This window comes from Myzus persicae, unplaced genomic scaffold (genome assembly GCF_001856785.1).
Source record: "Myzus persicae strain clone G006 unplaced genomic scaffold, MPER_G0061.0, whole genome shotgun sequence".
Classification (NCBI taxonomy): Eukaryota; Metazoa; Arthropoda; class Insecta; order Hemiptera; family Aphididae; genus Myzus; species Myzus persicae.
In genome coordinates, this window is record NW_019100504.1 from 69,513 (window position 1) to 94,151 (window position 24,639).

At 28.6% G+C, this 24,639-nt stretch overlaps 4 protein-coding genes across 5 annotated transcripts; 2 read left to right on the top strand and 2 right to left on the bottom strand.

Annotated features, from left to right (window-relative positions):
• Positions 1 to 302: 302 nt before the first annotated feature.
• Positions 303 to 9,120, bottom strand: LOC111028614 (histone-arginine methyltransferase CARMER). Of its 2 annotated transcripts, none has more exons than XM_022307342.1 (12): positions 8,796 to 9,120; positions 8,261 to 8,534; positions 3,708 to 3,836; positions 3,522 to 3,625; positions 3,241 to 3,456; positions 2,996 to 3,173; positions 2,797 to 2,887; positions 1,447 to 1,842; positions 1,172 to 1,362; positions 996 to 1,106; positions 777 to 913; positions 303 to 576 (listed from the first exon to the last, which is right to left on the bottom strand). In XM_022307342.1, the coding sequence occupies exons 2-12, from the start codon at positions 8,466 to 8,468 to the stop codon at positions 427 to 429; spliced, it is 1,911 nt and encodes a 636-aa protein (XP_022163034.1). In that variant the 5' UTR covers positions 8,469 to 8,534; positions 8,796 to 9,120; the 3' UTR covers positions 303 to 426. The 2 variants fall into 2 exon arrangements, with proteins under 2 accessions (XP_022163034.1, XP_022163041.1); XM_022307349.1 differs by having other exon boundaries at positions 1,184 to 1,362; positions 8,796 to 9,119.
• Positions 4,768 to 7,515, top strand: LOC111028626. The gene has a single exon (XM_022307356.1). It carries the CDS (start codon positions 5,576 to 5,578, stop codon positions 6,368 to 6,370), a length of 795 nt encoding a protein of 264 aa, XP_022163048.1. The 5' UTR covers positions 4,768 to 5,575; the 3' UTR covers positions 6,371 to 7,515.
• Positions 9,121 to 11,866: 2,746 nt separating the features above from the next.
• LOC111028764 lies at positions 11,867 to 15,597 on the top strand. Its single transcript, XM_022307521.1, has 4 exons — positions 11,867 to 12,816; positions 13,815 to 13,945; positions 14,027 to 14,191; positions 14,252 to 15,597. The coding sequence occupies exons 1-4, from the start codon at positions 12,102 to 12,104 to the stop codon at positions 14,354 to 14,356; spliced, it is 1,116 nt and encodes a 371-aa protein (XP_022163213.1). The 5' UTR covers positions 11,867 to 12,101; the 3' UTR covers positions 14,357 to 15,597.
• Positions 15,598 to 17,730: 2,133 nt separating this feature from the next.
• Positions 17,731 to 21,262, bottom strand: LOC111028821 (protein-serine O-palmitoleoyltransferase porcupine). The gene is made up of 7 exons (XM_022307587.1): positions 20,561 to 21,262; positions 20,271 to 20,486; positions 19,977 to 20,205; positions 18,804 to 19,029; positions 18,619 to 18,737; positions 18,328 to 18,557; positions 17,731 to 18,253 (listed from the first exon to the last, which is right to left on the bottom strand). The coding sequence occupies exons 1-7, from the start codon at positions 20,625 to 20,627 to the stop codon at positions 17,778 to 17,780; spliced, it is 1,563 nt and encodes a 520-aa protein (XP_022163279.1). The 5' UTR covers positions 20,628 to 21,262; the 3' UTR covers positions 17,731 to 17,777.
• Between the last annotated feature and the right edge of the window lie 3,377 nt (positions 21,263 to 24,639).

Genomic DNA, 24,639 nt, shown 5'->3' on the forward strand with positions numbered 1-24,639 from the left:
CAATTTTGAAGCAAGTATATAAATCTATACATATTAATTGTATAATATAATTTGGAAATACAGAAAATTTGTTGCTAAGAGTTGTTAAGTGTTTAAAACCAATTTGTATTTTTTTTTTATCAAAATGTAAAAAATAACGGGTGTTTATCATATTGAAGCCTATAAATATATTTTTTCTTATGAAAAAATGAGTAACAGGAAAACATTTCCTTTTTAAAATTATTAATTATCCTACTTGAGTTTAAAATTATAAATAAAAATAGTTTGTATTAAAACATTTAAACTATACATATTATATTGTATATATATAATTATTTGAGTAGATGGTAAATTTATGGAAGGAGAAATAAATCTCCTCAAGTGATTTTGAAATAGTCGCGGCTTAAGATTCATTTTGTAAATACAAATAAACCATAATGTAATAATTTAACGATATGAAATATTTAAAACACCAGTGCTGGGCGCAACATAGTCTCCAATCATTAAACTGTTGTTAACTGGATAGTTTCCCATAGCAGTGGTTGAACCTCCTGCAGCAGCTGTCGCTGCACCTAACGAAAGTTGTTGGTTTTGGTTCTAAAAAAGTTATGGTCAATTAAAATAATTATTATGAATAAAAAAACGAAATTACTAAATTGTTTGAAAAAAATATCTTTTAAATTGGAAGGCATACATTCAATCATTCTACGTTTATATTTTAAAACTAACGGGCAATTAATACTTAGTATTACATTTGGAACATTTGTTTTACAACAATAAATCTACTTAATATCTACCTGGTTGGAAGTAAATAAGGTGGGAGATATTCCACCACCAATAAGTTGTGCTCCTGCTGTAGAAGTAGCTGTGCTGACTCGTTGTCTTCCAGTACTACTTATAGATCCTGGATGAATATTTGGTTGAGGTACGGTAACTATTTAATAAAACAAATACATTTATTTGTTTCTGTTATAAAAGTTACTAATTATATAATATAATTGTCTTTACTCAATTACCTAAATTTATTAGATTTGTATTATTAGCAACAGCAGTTGGAGATGTTTGCATATCCATGGAAATGTCTGTAGCATAACCATTCAATGGAATGCCATTAACCATATTTAAAGCTATTTAAATCAAGTTTCACCATTGTTAGTAAGATTATGATACTCAATACTATTATAAAAAATACCAGATGTAGTACTTTGGAGATCCAAGTTGGCCCAATAACTCTCACTGGGTGATATAGTATTGACACCGGGAGGAGGTTGAGGCGGTTGACCAGTATACCGAAAGTATGGGTTTTTCAGATCCAAATTGTTGGAAGAACATGTATGTGGAAGCCCATCAATCATTAAATTTATGAAAACATCATAACTTTGTCTAAAAACATATTAATTATTTTTATTAGAATATTAAGTAATACAAATTAAATTACTGAATGATATTAGAGTTTAATATACTAACCTAACATTGGCTTGAAGTGATACACTACCAGTTAAAATTTGACCAACTTTAACAAGAATAGGCTTTTCTAGAAGGCACCTGACTTGATACCAATGAGTTAACGATTCAGTAGGTGAGGTAGATAGCCACAGAGTTTGGCTGCTGCCTTGAAATGCAACATCAAACCAAAAAGCTAATCCATGAATCGTTCCAGATTCAAGTATATAATACTCAAGTGGAATGTCAATTTTGTGCAATTGTTGTTCTGTAGCTGTGAGAAAATCCAAGCTATGTTTGACAGACTTGGCAAGGCAAATACGAATATCAAACGTATCAACTATTGGCTGTCGAAAATATTCTCGCATGGCCATATCTCGTAATGAACTCAGATCAACTCCATGAAAACACGACTGAACCCTTCAAATAAAAAAATGTAATTAGATTATTTTTTTTAAAAACCAACCTATAAGAAAATGTATTCAAATTTTGTTTGGTATCTAATCCATTTCGAGCAATATTATAATTAGTCCAGTCAATAGGGGGTTATACCTTACAAAAATATTTAAGTTTTGAAATTTGGCAGAAAGTTTTGTCTCCAGACCATGATAAACCAAAAAAAAAATGCACCATCCCTCCGAGTTCCGTCCTCTTGGATGTTAGATGACGTTATATAAAACAAGGGATGAAGCGCTCAGTTGCAAGTGTTACTGTGCATCATGTTTTAAATGTACAGTTCGACATTCATCTAGATGAACACTTGAGTAATATAGATTCTGATCATGAAGAGGTAACGAGTAAATATAAAATAATTTATAAAACAGCAAATAAAAATACTGTAGGTATATAAAAATGTAATTTATTTTTATTAAATTTCAGTTGAAAATTATTTATTGTGTACCTATAAAAATTTGTTACTTTATTTATCTTATATTCTCCGCACAAAAATTTAGTTAATTATAAAAATGTTTATTATTCAGTATTAACAAAAGGTTAATAATATATTATATAAGTACTGCAGACAATATCTACAGAAAAGAACGAATATAAAAAATACAAAAGGTTAAATCAATAACAACCAAATGAAGCAGGGAATTAATAATAAAAAATTTCAGCAAACTATTTACTGTAGTATAGTGTACTGGGTAGTGAACAAAAACGGGTTTAACTTGTGCACTTATACCCCACTCCAGATTGTTTCTACCACCGTATGCACAGTAGCCGACTAACAACAAACAATCCACTGATCACCGAATGATTAGACATTGCTAGGGGGTTCAGCATTTAAACTGCGGCTTATTTATGTGGGTCAAGGCAGTGGAGCTCTTATTTGGAATAGAGTATAGATCTATTATAACAATATATTTTACATACCAAAAACTAGCTTTATTTGTTTGTTCCATGAATAATGCATCATCAGTGAAAGGAGCTATGTGCAAATCCCCTTTACTAGGATACATTTTTCCTATAAATTATAAATAATTAGTACCAACAATAATACAATTAATATATTATAATTAACTCTACTTAATATTTGTTTTGAATAATCAGTAGTATAAATAATATACATTACCTCCAGGTTTTAACCACTTTTTAGCGTGCAAATAGGTTTCAAGCATGCGTTCATTGTAGAGCATATATCCCATTGGTTCTGATATAATAACATCTACTTTTTCGGGTAAATCAATTTCTTCAATTTTACCAGCAACAATAAAAACTTTGTCTCCCAAATTATTAGAATCTACCAACGTCTTCAAATAAAAAAAATAAATAGATGGATTTATTATTATTATTATTATTAACTTAAATATTTTATACCTGAGCATGTTGTGCCATTGAACTTGCTTCCACAGCATAAACTTTTTTAGCACCAGCTTGGACAGAAAAAAATGATAATATCCCCGATCCGGCGCCTACATCTAGTACAACTTTGTCTTGAAAGTCTATGGTATTGATAAGCACTGCTTTTTGATAGGTACTTGTACGTATATAGTCTTGTAACATGTTTTGTTGTTGAGAAAGATATCCATAAAACTGATCAAAAATAAATATATTTAATAATAAAAATGTATAACAGTAGGGTGTATAATATAAATTACCTGGAAATATTGAGCAGCTGATGCTTCATCAGTTCTATTAGAAAAAACTGAGAGATCATTCCCTTTTTTAGCACGATCCAGCAATACAGTGAATTCATATAAATCTAATTTTAAAATATTTACATAAGTAATTATTTAACTTCATAAAACTTTTTATATTAATATAAACAATTTAAAAATACTTACCGATATGTGTTTTAAACTTTAACATATATGAATGATTATTCAACTGTATGGCATATGTATCTTTGGCAACTTTACAATAGTCAACTGAGTAACTGGGAGTGAATTCTACAATATTCTCATTGTTACCACCTAGAATTTTTTTTAAATTATTAATTACAATTTTAAAATATAAACTTATAAAGGATATTTTTTAAGTATTATTAAAACAAGTTTTGTATAATCTGCAGGGTTTAGCAACTATTTTTTAGCTCTATGAAAGTGTTACTTAAAAATTTAAAAAATGTCAATAAATATATTTTTATAATTTTATTGTGTAGATGATGAATGGAAGATGTGAGAAATAATAATTCATAATAAGTAAAAGTATCAATTCAATATACAATGTAAATTTTTTTTTTTTAAACGGTTTTATTATACACTGAATCACTGAGCGGCAGCAAGCAGCCAACTAATGTAAAAATAATAATATTACTCTTTTATCTTTCAGAGTGATAACCAGATAACATAATGCATTACAACATTAAGGATGTTTGATAGCTGCTACAATGTTTTGATGCAATAATTTTACTGCAACATCATTGTCACAACATTTTGAGGCGACCAGTAAAATAATTTCATAGATTTAATACTTTTAATATGATCCAACTAGAATTAGTTTATGATAAAATGGTTAGACATTCAGTTGAATATTATTATTGAATTATATTAAGTAATATTTGATAAAATTGTTTACAAAATAATTAAGTTTAAAAAATAATTTTTAAAAGTTTGCAATACAAGTTATTATTTTCTAAGAACTGTCTAGGACAAAAACTATAATATCATTATCATTTCTATAAAATGGATTAATTCACTATAATTCAATGTACTTAATAAACCTTTATAATTAATACAGTATGGTATATAAGTAGTTATTTCATTATTAATCAGTGGTGCATTAAAGGGATAGACCTCCCCCACGGATACACACTAGAGTGTGCTAAATGTCAAATTACATTTTTTAGTGAGAGGATAATAATTGTAAAACATTAATTTATACAACAAAAACAATAATAGGTAGGATTTTTCTGATTTTACACTATAATATTTGGAATAAAACTATTTTTTTAAATTCTATGATAATACATTATAAATTTGTAGTTTTTGGAACCTCACCCCTCCCCTTCCAAATGAAAAATTCTAGTTGTTCCATTATTGTTATTAATGCTTATAATTAGGTGACACAGTTGTAAGAATTTTCAAAGATTCTGGTACATCTTATAATATTCTATGTAAGCACAACATTTGTTTAAACTTTAAAGGCATCATAATTGAAAATCTGAAACTGTTTAGAGTATATTTTTGAGAATTCTCGATCTTTTGGTGTTTAAAAGAATTATTTTACAATTTTAACTGCATATTTTATCTTAGAGCACAAATTCCCAATAATATAGTTTACTAAAAGTAATGAATTACCTAAATAAATAATGCAAACATTATGTGGATTTTTTTACTAGTTTGCTGCTATTTCTCATTATTGTAAGATTGTTAGAGATTATTTTATAAAAAACAACCTAAGTCTAATCTAATAAGTAGTTAGAGTATATGGTAACGGTCCAATATGCGACCTACAAATGTTCCTCGACCTACCGATAAGATTGAGTTGATCTACAGGTTTCTTTATCGCGATAATTGTCATTATGGGCATTTTATTCTATTTTATTTTATTTTTGTTCTCCGATAGGTATACCTACTTACAATCTTTTATAATACTTTACTGTCCTCAGTTAGTACAGTTCCGATTTCATTCGTATGTGTCGTGCGCTCGTTTTGTGATTTTTTATTTAAGTTTTATTTTGTGCGTGTGAATTTTTTTGTTCAAACTCAACATGACATCTACTATTGGTCACCTATATAGGAACATTATTAGAGATGAAGTGGTATGTGTTCAATATTTAAAAGACCGAGGGCTATTACTGGCTGATAATCCGATGACATGTATAAAGGTGAAAGACGGTGTCGTATGTAATGGCCAACTTGTGGAATATTTAAGAAGTAGTAAAAAACGAAATTCTGATGGCACTATGAAAAGAGTTGTAACATTACGATGTACAAAACGGGGTTGCCAAACTTACCAATCGATTCGTAAAGATAGTGACTTTTTTACATACACGGATCTTAACGGCCGTTGTAATAGTCAGCTATCATTATGTGAAATAATGGAAATAGTTTGGTTCTGGGTTAATTTAGTTCCAATAAATCAAGCTGTAAATTGGACTAGAAGAAGCAAAAACACCATAATTGATTGGTATAATTTATGCAGAGATATACCAGTATATTGTTTTTCAAAAAGAGAGAAAATGGGTGGTCCTGGTTGTACTGTCCAAATTGACGAATCCCTTTTTCAGGGTAAAAGGAAGTATAACCGTGGTCGATTACAGCGTGGGGACCATCAGCCATTAAGAGAAATAAGTAATTCCAGCAACGAAGATTCTGATGAAAATGAAATAGTACGTACAAATAAAAATTATGGGAATCGTATAGTAGGCCCATGGGTATTTGGAATTTGTTGGAAACGGCCAGACTTATTATTAGAACGGCGATTTTTTATAGTAGAAAAATGGGATCGAGAAACTCTTTTACAAATTATTAAAAATGAAATAAAAACTGGAACGACAATTTAAAGTGACCAATGGAGAGCGTACTCAACATTAAATCATCATGGATATATTCATCTAACAGTTAACCATTCAGAATTTTTTATTGACCCGGAAACAGGAGCACACACTCAACAAATTGAAGGCTTATGGAGAATTGTGAAATCCAAATATAATATAAAAAAAAATGGGGCGTCTCCTTTACTAGATCGACAACTCCAAGAAGAGTGGTGGAGATCGTGTCAAAATCCAAAAACCATTTTTGATGCATTTTTGACTGATATGAAAAATACGTTTCATAACAATACAGACTGAAACAATACATATAGTTATTGACGACACTGAGAAGTGGAATGAAAAACAATACATATAGTTATTGACGACACTGAGAAGTGGAATGAAAAAAAGGTTAGTTAAAAATTAAAATTATTTGTATTTTACACGTATTGAACCATCAGTGTGTAGGTCGCATATTGGACCGTAAATCAGTGTGTAGGTCGCATATTGGACCGTAAATCAGTGTGTAGGTCGCATATTGGACCGTAAATCAGTGTGTAGGTCGCATATTGGACCGTTACCGAGTATATAAACTAATAAGTAAATGAGCAATATTTATAGTTAAACATTTTTTGTTTAATTTAAACAATTGGATTTTATATTTTATAATTTAAGGTGACCAATCTATATTTCTCTTTATCTGTTTCTGTTAAATCACTTAAAATATGCTTCCAATATCACCCTATTTACAAGTATTTAATTATAGTTGGTATGCATTTCTATACAATTTTAAATTGCTAAGGTTATTAACTATTAGAGTTGGGCCGATATTTGCAACAATATCAAAAAAAAAAAATGTATCATTAAATACATAATCTAATTTTCAGCTATACACGCAGTTAAAAACTATATTTATGCTGTGCACTAAGTTGTCTAATGGAAATTGAAAAATATTTAAATGGAGATTTGGTAGCTGAGAAAGAAAACATATATTATTGTTCATAGTATTGGTCCAAATCTTAGTTAGTTCGATTAAAAAAGCAAACAGCTCAATATCATTCTAGCACATTGAGTTCAGTGCATTCAGAACGTGACCTTAGTATAGCAGGGTTCATTTGTTGAAAAAGTATAAATACTTTAAATCCTACTAAAATAAGAATTTAATATTTCTTTCAAAAAATTGATTAATGGTTGAAAGCTAATTGATAATTGTTTTTTACTGACTTTTAAGTAGGTACCTAAATATTAAATACTATATTTTGTATTTATTAAATGATGTAAAAAAAAGACTTGAAAAAGGAGTGTTTTAAGACTGAATAAGCTAAAATATTAGGTTATTTGTTTTTTATTATAACTTTTTATTTGTAAATTATACTAACTTACAAGTTATAAACAAAAAACAAAAGTGTTAATTTTAACTATGTTACTCAATTAAACTATTAACTATTAATTGTATAATACAATTAATTATTACTTAATATCTAAAAATTTTAAGTGATTATATATATAAAAATATAATAATAATAATAATATGAAAATGTTACTAATTACTATTGTTACTACTACAAAATGTTATAAAATTCCATTTTGAAGTTATTAAGTTGTATACATTTAAGTTGGGTCATTCATCAGCTTTAATGAAAGATAATTAAGATACATTTACTAAATAAATAAAACAAATAGGTGAATTAGTTTTTATAGGTAGTTTTATACTTTTAAAAATTTTTTGAAATTTAAATGTAAGTACCTGACTTTAAAAAAATTCTATTTATCTCTGCAGATTTTGGTCATTTTATTTATGAGAGGTTACTAAATAAACCTACCTATAGATAGGTGGCTAATTATTACATCAATATCAACAAAATGTAAAATAAAATATTTTGAATATCTCCTTCAACTGAACAAATAATTAATACTCACCCAACAATTGAAATTGTATCCCCTGTGATGCCGTTCCACCATTCATGACGCAAGTATTGGTAGTGGAAATATAAGCGGGAGAGTATACGACACCATCATCGGAGGTTTCAGAGTTGGCATTCAGATCAATTTTCACAATTTGTATCAATGACAGGCGTTTGTTATTGATTTTACCAGTGTTGTTGGTCTGCAGTATATTGACGGCCATTTTTCAAACTCGGTTAATGATACACGAAGATCAAAAACGAGAAACAAGCAGCCAAATGAATGTTCCCTGAGTTAGAACAAAATCAAAAGGTAGACAGATGAGTAACAAATGTGAACAAATGTTGTCGCTTTTGGTGAAAATGAAGTGGAGAAAAATATGAGTTGATAAAGAAACGCTAACGGCGGCCAAGGACAATTTGGTACCCACATTTTAAAAATCTCGACGCCGACACAAAACGGCACTATGGTATGGGTAGGTACCGCCACCGCCATAGAGGGCCGCCGAGGGATGTACGACAAACGTGTAATAAATAATAAAAATACTCACTTGGTTGGTTGATTGGTGTTCAGCGGAACGCCGGGCGGCTAGCAGTAACGGACACGGCGGTCGGCGGATCACGTTTTAGACGAAAACGAAAACACAGTTGCCGTGCGTATCTTACGTATTGTCTGCTGTCCGACCTCGTCGGGGTCGGATATATGCGAGAAAAATCCAAAATGGCAATAATAATTATGATAAATAATAAATAATAATATTATTACTAGTGCGGTCTTGTGCTCGGAGTGTTTGGACTCGCGCGAGTGTTTGTAATTTGTGTGAGTGTAGTGCAGTGTGTGTGCGTGTGTGTGCGTGCAGTGTGCACGCGCAGTGTATGTGTGCGTGTGTGTGTGTGTGTGTGTGTATGTGTGGTAGTTTGGGTTTGTGCTTGTATGCGTGTGCGTGTGCGTGTGCGCGCGAATTTGTTGTTATGGCGTTCGTACTGTTCGTAGTGATAAAAAATTTAAAAAATATAATAAGAATAAAATCTTAGAGTGCAGCAAGTTAAATCGATCGAGAGATCACGAACTGTATAGGTGCAAATTTACGGAGGTTGTGGACTATAATTACACAGTATATTATAGGCACGTGTTTCTGTTTTGATAAATTACTATGTTATAATATCTTATATTACATATTATTTTAATTTTATTTATTATGATCGTTGTTCATCGCGTCGAATATTCAATGTTGGTGCGATCGATGAAAAAGAGATAAGATGGATAATGTAGGCGGCAATGATGAATATTTAAATTTCAAACGCACTTGCCGCGGTTCTCATGGAGGTAGAAAACTGCGGGGACAGTCGCGGTCGGTACGGCTGGAAAAAATTCCAAAACGACACAAGTCTTAGGACTATATTATACCTAGTACCTACCCTGCCTGAACAAAAAATGACTCGATAGAATGTTTCGTCCAGTGGGCGAGGACATATTAAGAAAGGACGCTTGTTATACTCTTGTTCCTCCCTCCAATAGTCCAATATAATGCGTGGGGATCGGCGTGATCACAACGACGACGGTGGTTGTCCTCGTATAATATTATGGGCATTTATATTTCCTTTGTTAGATACTTAAAGGTGTGATTTACAAACTTTTACAAGTAGTAATGTCACAGAATAGAATAATGTATTAACGCAGTATAGACGAAAGATATAACCAAACTAATATTATTTATGAGTTATACTATAGGTAGTAGGTAAACCGTACACGTCTTAAGACAATTGTTTTTTTCGAATAGCTTGACGATTGTTTAGCCAGTTTTTTTTCTTTCAAAAAGATAATTTAATTTAATAATTTAGACATTAAACGAACATTTATTTAATTTTTTTTTTTGCTTATTAGTGAATTCAAAATTTAAATATTTATTAAATTTAAATTTACTTTATTTTTAATTTGTGTAGTACCTATAAAATCGCGGCGTCTTCGGTTCAAACAGCAAAAAAATAGTAAAAAATAGTATTGTACATAGTAAATGTATAGTGTATTGTGTATACCGCATGTGCTTACTGCTTAACACGGTTTTTAATGTTTTTATAGTACCTACAATATTATAGAAATTATTTATAATTTAATGTTTTTTTTCTCACATCTTCTAATAACTTAAAAGTAGAAAGTCACTAGTCAGAAATTCCTTTTGGCCTTTTATATTGTGTGAAATACCTTCTACATACATTATAGGTATAATACGGCTTAACAGAATTAAGTGTAGGTACTTACTAAAGTCTTTATATCTACCCACGGCTGATGTTTCAGTAATATACATAGTCAAATTCAATTATGTGGAGACTACGAATTAAGATATACTTAATTATATCTTAATTCATGGTGGAGACCCTATATTTTTCGATAGACGCTCATTTCAAAAAATTTTTTTGAATGCATAATAAATAGGTACCTACCAATTTTATACAAAAAAACATCGTTAAGACATAATGTACATGATCTTGGATGTATGTAAATAATAATAGCTGTCGTGAAAACGTTACACCGATTATGTATCGAAATATTAACTATTCACAATATTGGATACATTTTAATTCCGTGTAAGAGTTTATTTAAGTACCTACCCTGACTTTTGAGTGGGAACTTACATTCACCCTTGTGTTATTCATTCTCATGTCATAAATAGTAAATATGACCGTAAGTATAGAGACAACGATATCTTTTGAAATGCCTATGGGCTATGGAATAAATATTTTCAAGACTAATATCTCACCCACAACACAGTGACCTAAACACCCACCCACCCACAAATGCTAACAAAAAAATGTGGGTCTTGGTTTGTATTTACAAGTTGTGGTGATGCGGGCGGGCCATTTAGTTATTATAGTATTGTATCACCAGTATAATTATGTTGTTTATCTCAATAACTCAAGTTACAGGCACCTTACCTTAATAAAATTAAATAAAATTACAACATATTAACAATTTATTAACATAGGTAGGTACTATGCAAAAGTAAATATAACAACCAACTGGCGTATTAACGTACAACAGGAATACCTAATTTTCACACTGCCGTAGACAATAATATTTGGTTTTGTTATATTTGATATTACGTATACGATATGTACAATTTACAAAACAATTGATTTATTGTAAAAAGAAAATGTACGAACATAGATAATATCCCAGAACTTTAAGTTTGTTAATAGGTTTATTTACTCTAACACTAATATTAACACTAGGGCGAGGTTCAGCAGAACTTAAATTGTCCATGTTAAATGTTGGTCAGAGAATGAAAATAAAAAGTGTGAAGTCCTAAAGTATAAAATATAATATTATTAATAATTATTATATTATATACTAGCATGTATAGGGTACCGGGTAGAAGGGATGTATTGTTATTTAAATGAATAAATAAAATTGGAAGGTAGAAATAGCCTAAATATTCTATTTCTAAAGGCATTTTTTAATAGGATTATATCAATAAAAAAGAATTGTGAAATTAATAATTATTTAAAATGTTATTCTTTTATATTACATGATTAACAATTATACCTAATAAACTATACCCCTTTTAAAATATGTATAGACAATAGAGTATTATACAATCTTTCGTTTACCTGTCTTATCAGAAACTGATACTCAGAAGTGATAAGTAGGCAAGTAACAAAATATGTATGTGAGCCATCGCTCGCTTTAGTAAAAATTATAATTACAAGTAAATGTAGAAAAATTGCTGTTTAGTAATTTGTAATGGATTTAATAAATCGTCATTTACCAAGAATGTTGTAGATAACGTTCTTAAAAAATTGTCAAGATATTATAATTAATGCGTGTTTTAAAACATTTATAAATCTCAACTACAGCTATGGTGTTGGTGTATAGAAGCACAAATGGTAATAGGACCAAAATATGTGCATTGTCAATGCCTCTATTAATGGGATTTGTTATTGGCATTATATCAGTTTATACTTATTATTTGCTAATGAATTATGAAGAAAACACAAAGTTAACTCCAGTTCCAGTTAAACATTTTAACAGTCAAATAAAGTGGAACCACCATCACCATTATCATCTAGTGGATCTAACAAAACCAACTATAAATCATAATAACATATCACTTTTGTGTCTTATTTTTATTAATGACATTGACTCATTACTTATGCAGCACAACGTTTGGCTTGACAAATGTGGAAACAACAAAATGTATGTGAGTAAACAAGAGCACAAATATATTGATCATGTTATAACTGATACTTATTCATCGCAACCATGGAAGTATTACTGCCAGACTATAATGTTTTTAGATAACAAATATAATTCTCATAACATTAAATATGATTGGATATTTTTGGCCAAGGACAATGTTTGGTTAATTTATGAAAACTTATTACATTTAATATCATTATTGAATGTCAATAAACACAAACATAATTATTATGCTGGGCAATATGTCAATGGTATATTAAATATCAATGCAGGTGTACTGCTCAATACAAATACATTAACATCTTTAGTGCATTTAATCAGTAACACGGATGGTTGTAACTCAGAAGTATCCAATAGTGAAAGTCAAATGTTAGGTGAGTATTACAAATAATTTGTGTTTTTTGTGCTAGGTTTAGGAAATTAAAACTGGGTGAAACACTTACAGTAAAAAATTATGGTACTTTTACACTGTCATTGTAATCCGTGTAAACCTTCATGTTAACATAATATACTAAATAATGTAAAACGGTAGTTCTCAACCTTTTTATATCTACGTACTGGCGTACTACCTACATAGTTTGAAAATTTCCATGTACCACATGACAAAATAATCTTTTTTTTTGATCATTGTAAATTTGTAGGCAAGTGATTTTACTTGAATGAAGTTTTATTTTATTAGGAACTACAAAATTATGACAATATAAGCATTTAAGGCACAAAAAGAAATGGAAAATGAACAATTATTATTTATATTAATATCAAATAAACCAAATAATATTTAATGATCCATCCCATCTTTTTTTTATAAGCTGAGATTTTCTTTGCGTTCCATTTATGAGTTTAGTTTAAAATATTCAACTACTTCACCATGTGATTAGGTGGTTATTAATGAATAGTGAAAATGTTTTACTTAAATAATAACATTTAATTTGGTGAAAGTGTAATAGTATCTTTTTCTTCTTTTTGATCTACACACCCATTCATCTTATCAAAAATGTCCCATTTAAAAGTTTAACTGCCAATTAAATAATAGAAGATACCATCAGGATTTAATGTTTTGATTATGTTATATATTATTTTTCTACACATGTACAAGAAAAGCGACTCTAAATCTAGCACCATATAAATATTAATTCAAGGCTGGGCTGGGTCGAATTGTTCATTCATTTTCTTTTATTGAAGTTAAATCTTAAAAAAATTCACTGAATAGTTTAAGTAAAATAAATTTTGTTTCACTTGATGTTTTCTTTGCACTGCATCACCAATTAATAAAGTTAAAACTACTGAATTTACTTTAATTTTATTCATATATTAATGCCTAGCCTTGGATGAAATTAAGACAAGTACAATAATTTTATTTTTTTTTCAATAGATTATTATTTAAGAAAACTGAATAATGTTATACCAATTAACAATATGGATTCATACGGTTGTACCTTGTTTCATTCAATAAATCTTTTTAAAGGTTTTAATGTAAAAAGCTTGAGACCTGAAATACTCAATGTACGTAAGAAAAACTAAAAATATATTTAGGCTACTACATGGAAGTAATATTTCATACTTAACTAATATTATGTTTTACAGAAATGTATGAGCAGATTTGCTATTACATTTCAACTAGACTTATCTTCCAATTACTATGCAATGTTTTACAAGTATGCCTTATACAAAGTCAGATTAGTAACCAAAGAAGATCTATTGTCTAATGCTAATAAAATTATATCAGAACCATCTCCAGAAGATGTAAACGTGAGTTAAACTTTTAGCACTATTTCATTATATTTATTAACTATCTATTTTTGATTATAGATTTGGAGGAGAGAAGCACTTTATGAATTGAATCTCGACCCTAAGAATATGTCACAAAGAGATTTTTTTAACTTTTGGTCAAAGAAACGTCAAATTATATTATAATTGTTAAGTTCTAACTATTTTAATTTAGATACATTGGTTGTGGTGTCAGTGGTATGGTTAGTTAAAAATTTTCTATTTCAATTATTCTTACCCAATATTTACCAATAACTATCCTCACTCAATTTATATTAACATTTTGCTAAAAATAGAATTTTGTTCACAATACTGTATGGTGCTGATTCGGTATGTGCTCTACCAACAAATATCTGTTTTGGTATGCGCTCTACCAACAAGTTTCTGTTTCGGTATGTGTTCTACTGAAAAGTGTCTGAGTCGGTATATTTGTATTTTACTAATGATTCTTTATAGACAAGTGTCTGAGTCGGTATGATCTACAGTCCTCATATGTCGTTTTGACTGAGATTTATTTTATATTCATTCAAAAACCATTATTCACGGTCTGAATGTCTTCTAATATGGCGAGATAAAGGTCCGGACTGTCTTGACGGTAAAGTTGCCAGCAATAGTGATCAAGATGGGACTGTAAATGATGGAACACCCCTCATTTTCTTCAATAATATAATTTTCGCGGCCAACCATGACCCCTCAATGTTTTGAGTGTGGACTCCTGTATTTACATCGACATATGAGATTTGGTGATTTACCGTCTTGTGTACAAAACCTCGGCTTGAATGAATTTCTGATCCTGCCTCGCATTCACGTTCAATTATTGGTAGGAGTGTTTTTCGATCGCGTCAATGTGCATAAAAATAACGGCAATCATTTCCATTTTTTAAACCAAATACCCAGGGGCCATCTACCCTTGCACCGTGATTTCGGTTATTAATTACTTCAGCATTTATATCTGTCAAGGCAGGAGGAGCGTCACCAGCTAATAATCTACCCCTATTATACTTGCTTCGACCAGCAAAACAAGCTTCGTCATTCTGTTTTGGATTTTGTACATTTCCAACCATTTTTTTTTAGTCTTCAAAATAGCTGTACTTACTTCTCGGCACATGTTAAACCAGTCGGCGACACACTCATTACTTTTTCCTGTTCGATTCATTACCATTTGTGGGGGTAATTCCAATACAAACATAAATGCAAGGTCAACAATTTGACAAAGTGTTAACCCACTGTTGCAACGTTGGTTCAAGTCAGTAAAATGAAAAAAGCTGCTACCAGCTCGTGGTGATCTTGTTGTCTGACAGCCTTTTTTTAGACACCGAAAAATCGACATCCACTCTTCATTACGGCATTTCCGTCGTTTTACCTGCATTTCTGTGCCACGTTTATGCTAAGGGTCATTGTCTTCGGCACTTTTCAACAATCCTTTTGCTACTAAAAACCGATGACACTTAATCTCATTTGGAACTACTGTAGTATAAAACTCACGAAACATCATCACAGCCATTATAATTTATAAATAATACACAAAATACTAAAAATATTTAAAAAAAAAAATATATTATATTCGTTACGAACAACCTTTGTGAGCGTTGTGTGACAACTGTAATAAAAGTAAAACCAACAGTAATACAATTTAAGGTACCTATAGATAATTAGAGATTATCGTTATTATTAACAGTTGAAATACCTAACATATAAAACCGAGGCAGATAACGCATATTACACAGTAATTGCAGTCCAATATCCCCTTACCCAATGTAGACCGAGTGTAGAACACAAAAACCGGTAGAGCGCATACCGAATTAGTACCTACTGTATTATAGAATCTCGTTATTACCCTTTATATTGTTTTCTTTCCATACCATTGCAATATTTAAAAAACAGGGTAATTTAAATAATTATTTTTTAATTAGTATTTTTAGGTCAAGTATTTGTAATAATAAGTATAAAATTGTTATAATTTGTAACAGAAGCATACTACTAATCTCTAGTCTTTAAATTCTAGTGAAATTATGCAGCTATTTTTATTATTTCTTATGTTTGTTTTAAGAAACAGCTGATCTTAAAGCTAATTGTATTTTAAATGTAAGGTACTGCAACTTATTTAAAACTATGATAAGTACTTAATTATTTTTACACATGTCATTGTTTACATATCATTTACATTATAATTTTAGACAATACTGTAAATATTATTTTAAAGCTCGTGTAAATTTGAATGTTATTTTTATAGGTTTTTCTTATATGTGTAATTGTTTTGTAACATTTTTAATTTTGGATAAGGTTTATGCTATAAAAATCTCTGAGCATTTTAAAAATAAAAATATAAAATTACAGTAGTATACTGATCACCCATAGAGTATAATGTAATATTGCTATATAGTCATAAATTAACCAATTAATCAGGCCTGGGCATAAAAGCTAAAAAGTTAAATTAAGTAATTCTTTGAAATTTAATTTTCATTAACTTGATTTTTAACTTAACTGATTTTTATTGATTTAAACTTAATAAATAACAAGTTAATTCTAATCAAATCCAATTTTGTTCATTTATAAATAATTATATAATAAATATAATAAAATTATTATTGTTAATATATATTGCATAAATGTTTACTTTTTATTATTTTAAACCATAGAATTATGCTTATATGTATATTAACAAATAAATAAATAACTTAACTTAGCTTAAGTTAATTATAAGTTTTCAAATAACTTTCAACTTATTGAGTTAAAACAAATTAAGATGACTATTAACTTCGAACTTTTTAAAATGTTTTTTATCACCTTAACTCAGTTAAGAATTATCATCCATTTGACCAGGCTTGTAATAAAGACATACTATTAAAATAACTACAGCTTTCAGATCTGTACATGTGCTAAGTGAGTTTTTTAATTTTGTATTCTTTAAAATTTGTTTATACCAATTTAAATTATTATTTTTGTCTGGATTAGGTTAAATAAAATTGAAAAAAGTGTTTAATACATGTATATACAGTATACACTTATTATTTCAAAAACTGTTTATATTTTTGAAAATATTTTTTATGTAGGTAATTTAGTCATTACAAAACAATATTTATGAATAAAAGTTTCATTTTTTTACTATTATTTTTATGGTTATCATTTTAGATTTTTAAATGAATGTATTGATTTCAGAAAATTGTTTTTTTCTAATTATTTGTTTTTTCATTCTAGAAAAAGTGGTTTACTACACAAAAAAAAAAATCAATCAGTTTGGTAACTACTGTTAAGAATAAGTTGTATCGTTTTTGCTCAGAATCATTTGTTATCATATTATACCATGATTTATTTTCATATGTTATTCATTGAATTCAATTTAGGTGAACTTACTGTAAAGCAAAACAGTTACTCACTTCAAAGCTTTTCTTTGTACATTTTTTGATTGTTCCTTTTTACAAATTTTTAAATTTGCTAATTCTTAGTTTATTTTTAACAGTTTAAAATAATTTGAATTAGGTTTAACTGTTTATACAATTGTAAACAAATAAATAAAAATGTAATATGTTTATAAATGATTTACTTATAAATATGTATAAATTTTGATTTATAATATAATACTAATAAAAAACATAAACAACATTATAAAATGACTAAAATAAGATACTCGACTCCAAGGAGCAAAAGATTCTTGGTAGGTGGTATTGTAAGAGTTGCCTACAGACATATCAATTATCGAACCAAGATAAGCTAAATGTATAATGTTTAAAACAGTAAACATAATGTTAATACTCCAAAAGTACCAGTTATATTGGTTTAAACTACTTAAGTATGTTTTTGAATCATGGTGAGGATATTTGTTTTTCGCAAAATAAGAAAATTTGTTTGGAAATCTTGATGCCAATTTTGTACGCATTCTGTGTTCCACATATGTATAAGCAGCAAGAGAAAGTAATACAGCTGATAAACGCCGTTCTAAGCCGTGTAATAGTGAGCTCACTAAATATGTGGTCCCTACAGCAATTATTCTGTTTCTGTGTTTTTTATTTTTATTGCCATATTTCAGTACTTCTTCAAATACATCTAAATAAATTAACAAATATATTATGTATAAATTAATTTACATATTGATACCAAAATAATTATTAGTAACTCACATTTTTTCAACCAATAGTGCATTGGTGCATTCCAATGTACAACAACATGTAAAAGAGATCGTGGCCATTCCATAACCAATGGGTGGGTTACTAATATTTCACTGTTGTTTTCACTGTGGTACCCACAAACAGTTGCAAATACTGTAGACGCATAGGCTACAAAATAATGACCAGTACGGAACTCCAAAGCTTGTTTGTACATTGTTAGAAAAATGTTAATAATTGAATTGCTATAACATAGAATTATAATAAATTGAAAATTAAATATAATTTGGTTACAATCAATCAAACCTTTTATTATTGGTAGACAAATATTGGCTGAACAGCCAATCCACCACACAAATTGACAAAACAAAGCAAAGCAACGAAATTGTTATTTTCCACAATAAACGACAAACTTTGGTCTTGTTCTTAAATGAAAAAAAAGATAAGTTATGGTAAAAGTAATGTTTAAGATAAATTTATTTATTTATTACCCAATAAACAGATAAAGAAAAAGCATTTGAGTATTCTTGAAATGTTAAAAATGGACCCAGATAAACAGTTCCTGCGCACATCATGTAACCTGTATACTGAGGAACTGAAGGAAACTTATTTAATTTATTTGATTGAATATCAAATAATATTGCCATTGCTTTCATTGACATTAGCATATGAGCACTTTTGGTTTTTTGCCACTTTGAATCATTTGTAAAACATTCACTGTAAATATTTAAGTTTCTAATTATTTCTCCTTTTGAAAATGTTATCACACTAATACTATTTATTTTTTCTCTCTGTCCTAGGAAGCATACCCAACTTTGATCTTGAATTCACTAGAACTAATCTTATGTTGTTAGTTTTGATGTTATGATAAACTAACATTATATTAAAATAAAAGTTAAACAAACTATCAGTTTTCCAATGTTGGCTTTTTTACATTTCAATTTTTATGGAAGTTATATATATGAAATGTTAAAATTTAAAAATGCTCATATATAGCTCAGGATAATTGAAATATTGTAATAGCAAATCTACAAACACAGATAATGTTCTGAACTTAAGTTCAATAATAGGTAAGTTCACTCTAATATTAAAGCTAACAACACAAGATTGGTTTTGCTGAACCCAAATTTGTTATACTGCATATTGGTTTGGAGAGAGAAAAAAAAAAACGAGCTGAAATAATCTTGAGACTAAAATATAGAATTTTAGTATAATTTACTAATATTTACAATTATATTATGTTATTCTAAAATTATGTACCATTATTTTAAATTCATTAGAGAAAACATTTAAATACTTTTATTTTTTGTTATAATCATCTCAGCATTCAATACAATTTATAATTTTAATTAAAAGTGTGTACATTAAATAGAAATTAATTGTATAGAGGTTAAACTAATGACTATACTCTGTCTCAAAGTAGAATACAACGGCCGGACACATCTCCTGTTTAATGGCAAAGCTGACAGGTAAAAGGAAAAAAGTGTGCAGAATTGGTGTATTCTACTTTAAAACAGAGTATATGCATCAAAAATAAGTTATTTAACTTAAAATTAAGTATACATACCATATAATAAATGTACTTAACATCTAATATATAATATTTATATTAAGAATATTTTGTTTTCTTTTATAATATAATGCATATTTAACTTTTAACTCACCGATAGAATAATGTAAATAGGATTATAACAGAGAACACAATAGAGGAATGACGTTTTAAAGTCAATATACATATTATAGACACTATGTAACAGAACATAGGGTACAACACAATTTGTAGTAATAATTGATATAAGTCTCCATCTTCATGAAATATAATTAACGGTAGAACACCACATATGGCGCAAACTGTGTGTAAGACTGCTTCAGGAACCACTTGGATTTTATTGCCTGAAATGGTGTTTATGTATAAACACATATTGAAAAACGGTTTTATCATGATATATTTTGCTTACTTATAACAATGAATAATCTGAAAATTATGCACAGAATAAGAGTATTTCCCAGTAGATTTCCAGTACTCCCAATGGCAGGCACAACACATTGTGCACACAACTGGTAAAAAGATAGATTGCTCCAAAACGTAGGTCCACTATGAATATTTGAATTCACATTTGGCTGATAATCCTGATTTCCATCTTCTAATTGATCATCGTAAAAATCGTAGTAATCTGGTTTATTGAATTTTTAATTAATACTGTTCTCATAAAATACCTATGTTTACTTAATAACAAAAATAAGTTACCCTCTGAGTAGAAGTCTCCGGCGTAATTGTCACCACCGTAAGACAACGAAAACTGTTGCAGGTCCATATAGTAGATTATTATAATTTTATTAATATAACATATAATAAAAAACTAACATTTTTTATAGTCTGTTTGTGTTTTTACAGTTTGAAATTCGTTTTAAAAAATAGAAGACATTATTTTACATGGTTACTAATAAGTAGTTACTTTTGATTTTATTTGAAAATACAGACGGCCAGTAATTTATTATCATTTAAATAATTATATCTACCGTCGTCCGTAGAACATAATGCTGTAACCATAAACATAACCTAACCTAACCAAATGCAATAATGTAAAACTGTTATGGCTATTAGTCAATGATTGTAACCACGAAGAAAATACGAATAATACTATATTAATACTCCATAATATTAATATAAAGACCTATATCTTCATTAGTTTATAGAAACAACACTTAATCTGATTATGACAACATTGTCAACATTAATTGGTATACAGTTTTTGAAATCATAATATTATTATTTATTGTTATGTCATATCACTAAATAATAAATCCAGTATCAACTAGGACAGGTATCTAGACAAAATGTTTTCATATTTTGTGATATGACATAATTATTAATAACAATAATAATAATATGATTTATGAAACTATACAGCACATATTTAGCGTGAACTGAAAGATAGAGGTACCTAATATAAATTGTGCTTAGTATCAATTTATCATATAATGTATTGTATTAATATAATTTGTTTATAATCAGTTGTATACTGTAACTGTATTAATTTCGTGTCACGGTGGATTGGTATCACGAATTAAGATATACGTATTGTGATAACTGATAAGTGATAACCAGGGTTCGGGACTTAGAGCATTTGCTTATTGACTTAAAATGTAGCAGATCGCTATAATGGAAGTGTATGTCATGTTACAGCACGTTCAATTATGAAATTTGAAAGTGCTTTTTTTTGCTTTTTTCAGCGATTTTAAAAAAAAATGCTAATTTCCAGTTTTTATGATTACTTTTGCTTTTTCGATCAGTTTTTCTAGTTTTTTATGGTTTTCTCCTGCAAAGTTGTTATTGATAGAATTAAAATTAAAAATAATTCTTATCTTATCTACGTTGCCGCGTATTTAATTAATTAATTAATTGTTTTTCAATTATTTGTAAATATTGTTAACATTTTATTTTTCAGAAAATCCATAAAATCCTTAAAATCTCGAAAGTGAAGTTTAATTTTTTTTTTGTAGTATAAAAATAAAGATTTATTTATTTTTTGATTTTTTAGTTTTTATTTTTGTTGAATTTTAAGTTTTTTTAATGCTTATTTGAGTGCTTATAATGTTTTTTAACGCTTTTTAAGCGCTTATTTGAATGATTTTAAGTGCTTTAAGTCCCGGGCCCCTGCTATAACGAATCGTTAAATTAACTACTTACCTCGGACTAAGATATCTTGGTATCTTGGTATATCTTAGTCCTTGTTACTTACCTATACTCTAGTACCATAGACCTTAAAGTATATCTGTATAGGGTTTATGTACCTATAGTTACCTACATAAATAAAATTTAGTTATTCATCCATTTAATAAAAAGGAAATAATTTGTACGAATACCTATGCATAATATGTATGAATGCATAATGTTATAACTTATAAGTTATAAGCTATACAAATTATAACGAGGCATGGTTCAAAATATTGAGTGAATTTTCTAAAAAATGTTAAAACATAATTCTAATTATTTTTCAAAATTAAGTTTTTGTATGCTTAATTTGATAGTACTTTAAAAAAGATGAAAGTGACCTACTGTTCTGCAGTATGGTCCTAATGCCCAATAGTAAAATAAGTTACTTAAATCACAACAATGTCATCAAAATAATGTATAACACAATAATGTACCCAGTAATATTATAGGCAGATCGCTTCTCTCAGAATCGTTTTTCGTATACAATGATTTTAAACTATTGAATTCAAATTTAGCACATCCATTACAGTGAATCTTAAACAATTAATGTACAGCAGAGCGTTTACTTACTCGCTTTGTTAAATTACATGTTCAAGATAGTGGTTAATTAGTGATGTATACATATTTTTATTAAATTCCAAGCTATATGACCCAAGTATTAGGATATATAAATACTTTAGTTCTATACATGAGAAAATATATATTTATTTTAATTAATATAATATATTTTGTCACGGTTCTATGTTTGAAACGACTGCAGTATAGTTATCGTTACCATTATCATTCGGATAATAATTTGTAAAATACAATTGACTGACTGAGAACGTTATTTTTGGCTATTGAGAATGCTCGATTTTTTCCCAACGTTGACAAACCAAATCGATTGATAATATGAGCACCAGAATCTGTTGGTATTTATTGGACTTATATTATTAGTAACTTAGATACCAGGTACGAGAGAATGACGGTTAGGTGTTGCACTGTAATATTATATACTACGTTGCATACTTGCATTTTGCATAATATTCTTTTTCGTCATATAACGGAATTAAAATTCTACGAAGTGAACGAGGTGAAGACCTAATGTTATTAATTACTTATTAGATAGTTTTTATCGTTTTATTCGGAAACTTATAAGGACACGAGGATGAAACGGAAGTGATCAAATAATATTTGTACTGCAAGCATTCTAACAGACTCAGAAAAAAAACCTTTGATTGAAAGACTCGACAAGCATAATCATTCTGATATCTCTACCTGCTACCTCTACTATAAAAATAGAACGTCAACTTGTAAGTGAAAACTGCAATCGAAACGCAGTAGAAAGCATTTCAACAAAACCGAATAAAATAATATGCAAAGAACTTTTAACAGACATTATTCGACTTTATATCAAAAAGACTTTACAACGGTTAGGAAAAGTATGTACACTGAAAAAAGAAAATAGTATTCAAAATTTCAGAAGTCACTTGTTGAAGCATTTACTTAACTTAAAGAAAATCAAAATGAAAACAGTTTAATGTGTAAAGGTGAAAAATGTATTCACGTACCTGACTATCAATTGTTTATATGTTTAGCTACAGTACAAAATATGGAATTTATGACGACATGTATTGATAGTTTATGGCGACTCTGTACAATGTCACTTTAAAAGCAATATTATAAAACTATCATTGGGTAATATACTTGATGTATAGTTATAGGCTGACGATCATCTTCTCTCAGAATCATTTTTCGTATACAATAATCATTGAATTCAAATTTAACACATTCATTGTATTTGGAGTACCTACCACTCAAAACTATCTATACTGTACAGCAGAGAGGTACCCACTTACCCATCTTTTTATTATTACTTTATGTATTAATATAATATGTAGGATTGATGCAACTAGACGATATCTAGACAAGGTACCTTTTATATTGATTCATCGGGATCCAGGGTGGAAATTAAATTGTAATTACGTTTAGACTTTTGGATGCATAACTTAAACATAACGTTTGGGCTGTAGTCTGCATGTAGGTATAGATACCTGTGTACCATGCAGTATGTCATATATTATACATTATAATAGATACACTTTTTAAGAACCCTGTGCAATACTTATTTTCGAATGAATTAATGATAAATATAAGTATATTATGACATTATAGTTATGTTGATCTACCTTATAGTTATATCGTATGGTGTAATATTTTCATAATATTATTATTGTTTCCATGGATCATACCGTTTAGTGAAACTTCCAATGAATTATTAATAGTTTAAATAGGTAGTTTAATCGATCTATAAATTACTATAGATAAATAGATCATAATAATTGCCTTTACATTAAGACCATAGATATATGTACTTCACATTGTACTTAGGTATATTATTAGGTATGTCATATAGGTATATATGTAGCCGGTAGGCGGTAAGTCTAACCTCACTTATTTCACATCATTACTTGACAGTTAAATAATGGCTCTTTGTATTTATAAAAGTTGTTTATTTTTCAGAACCAAAAATTAAAAACAAACCGATATTTTTATTTTATATAGTATTGAATTCAGCTAATATAATACTAATGTCCAGAATACAGATAGGTATCAGATATGTACCTATA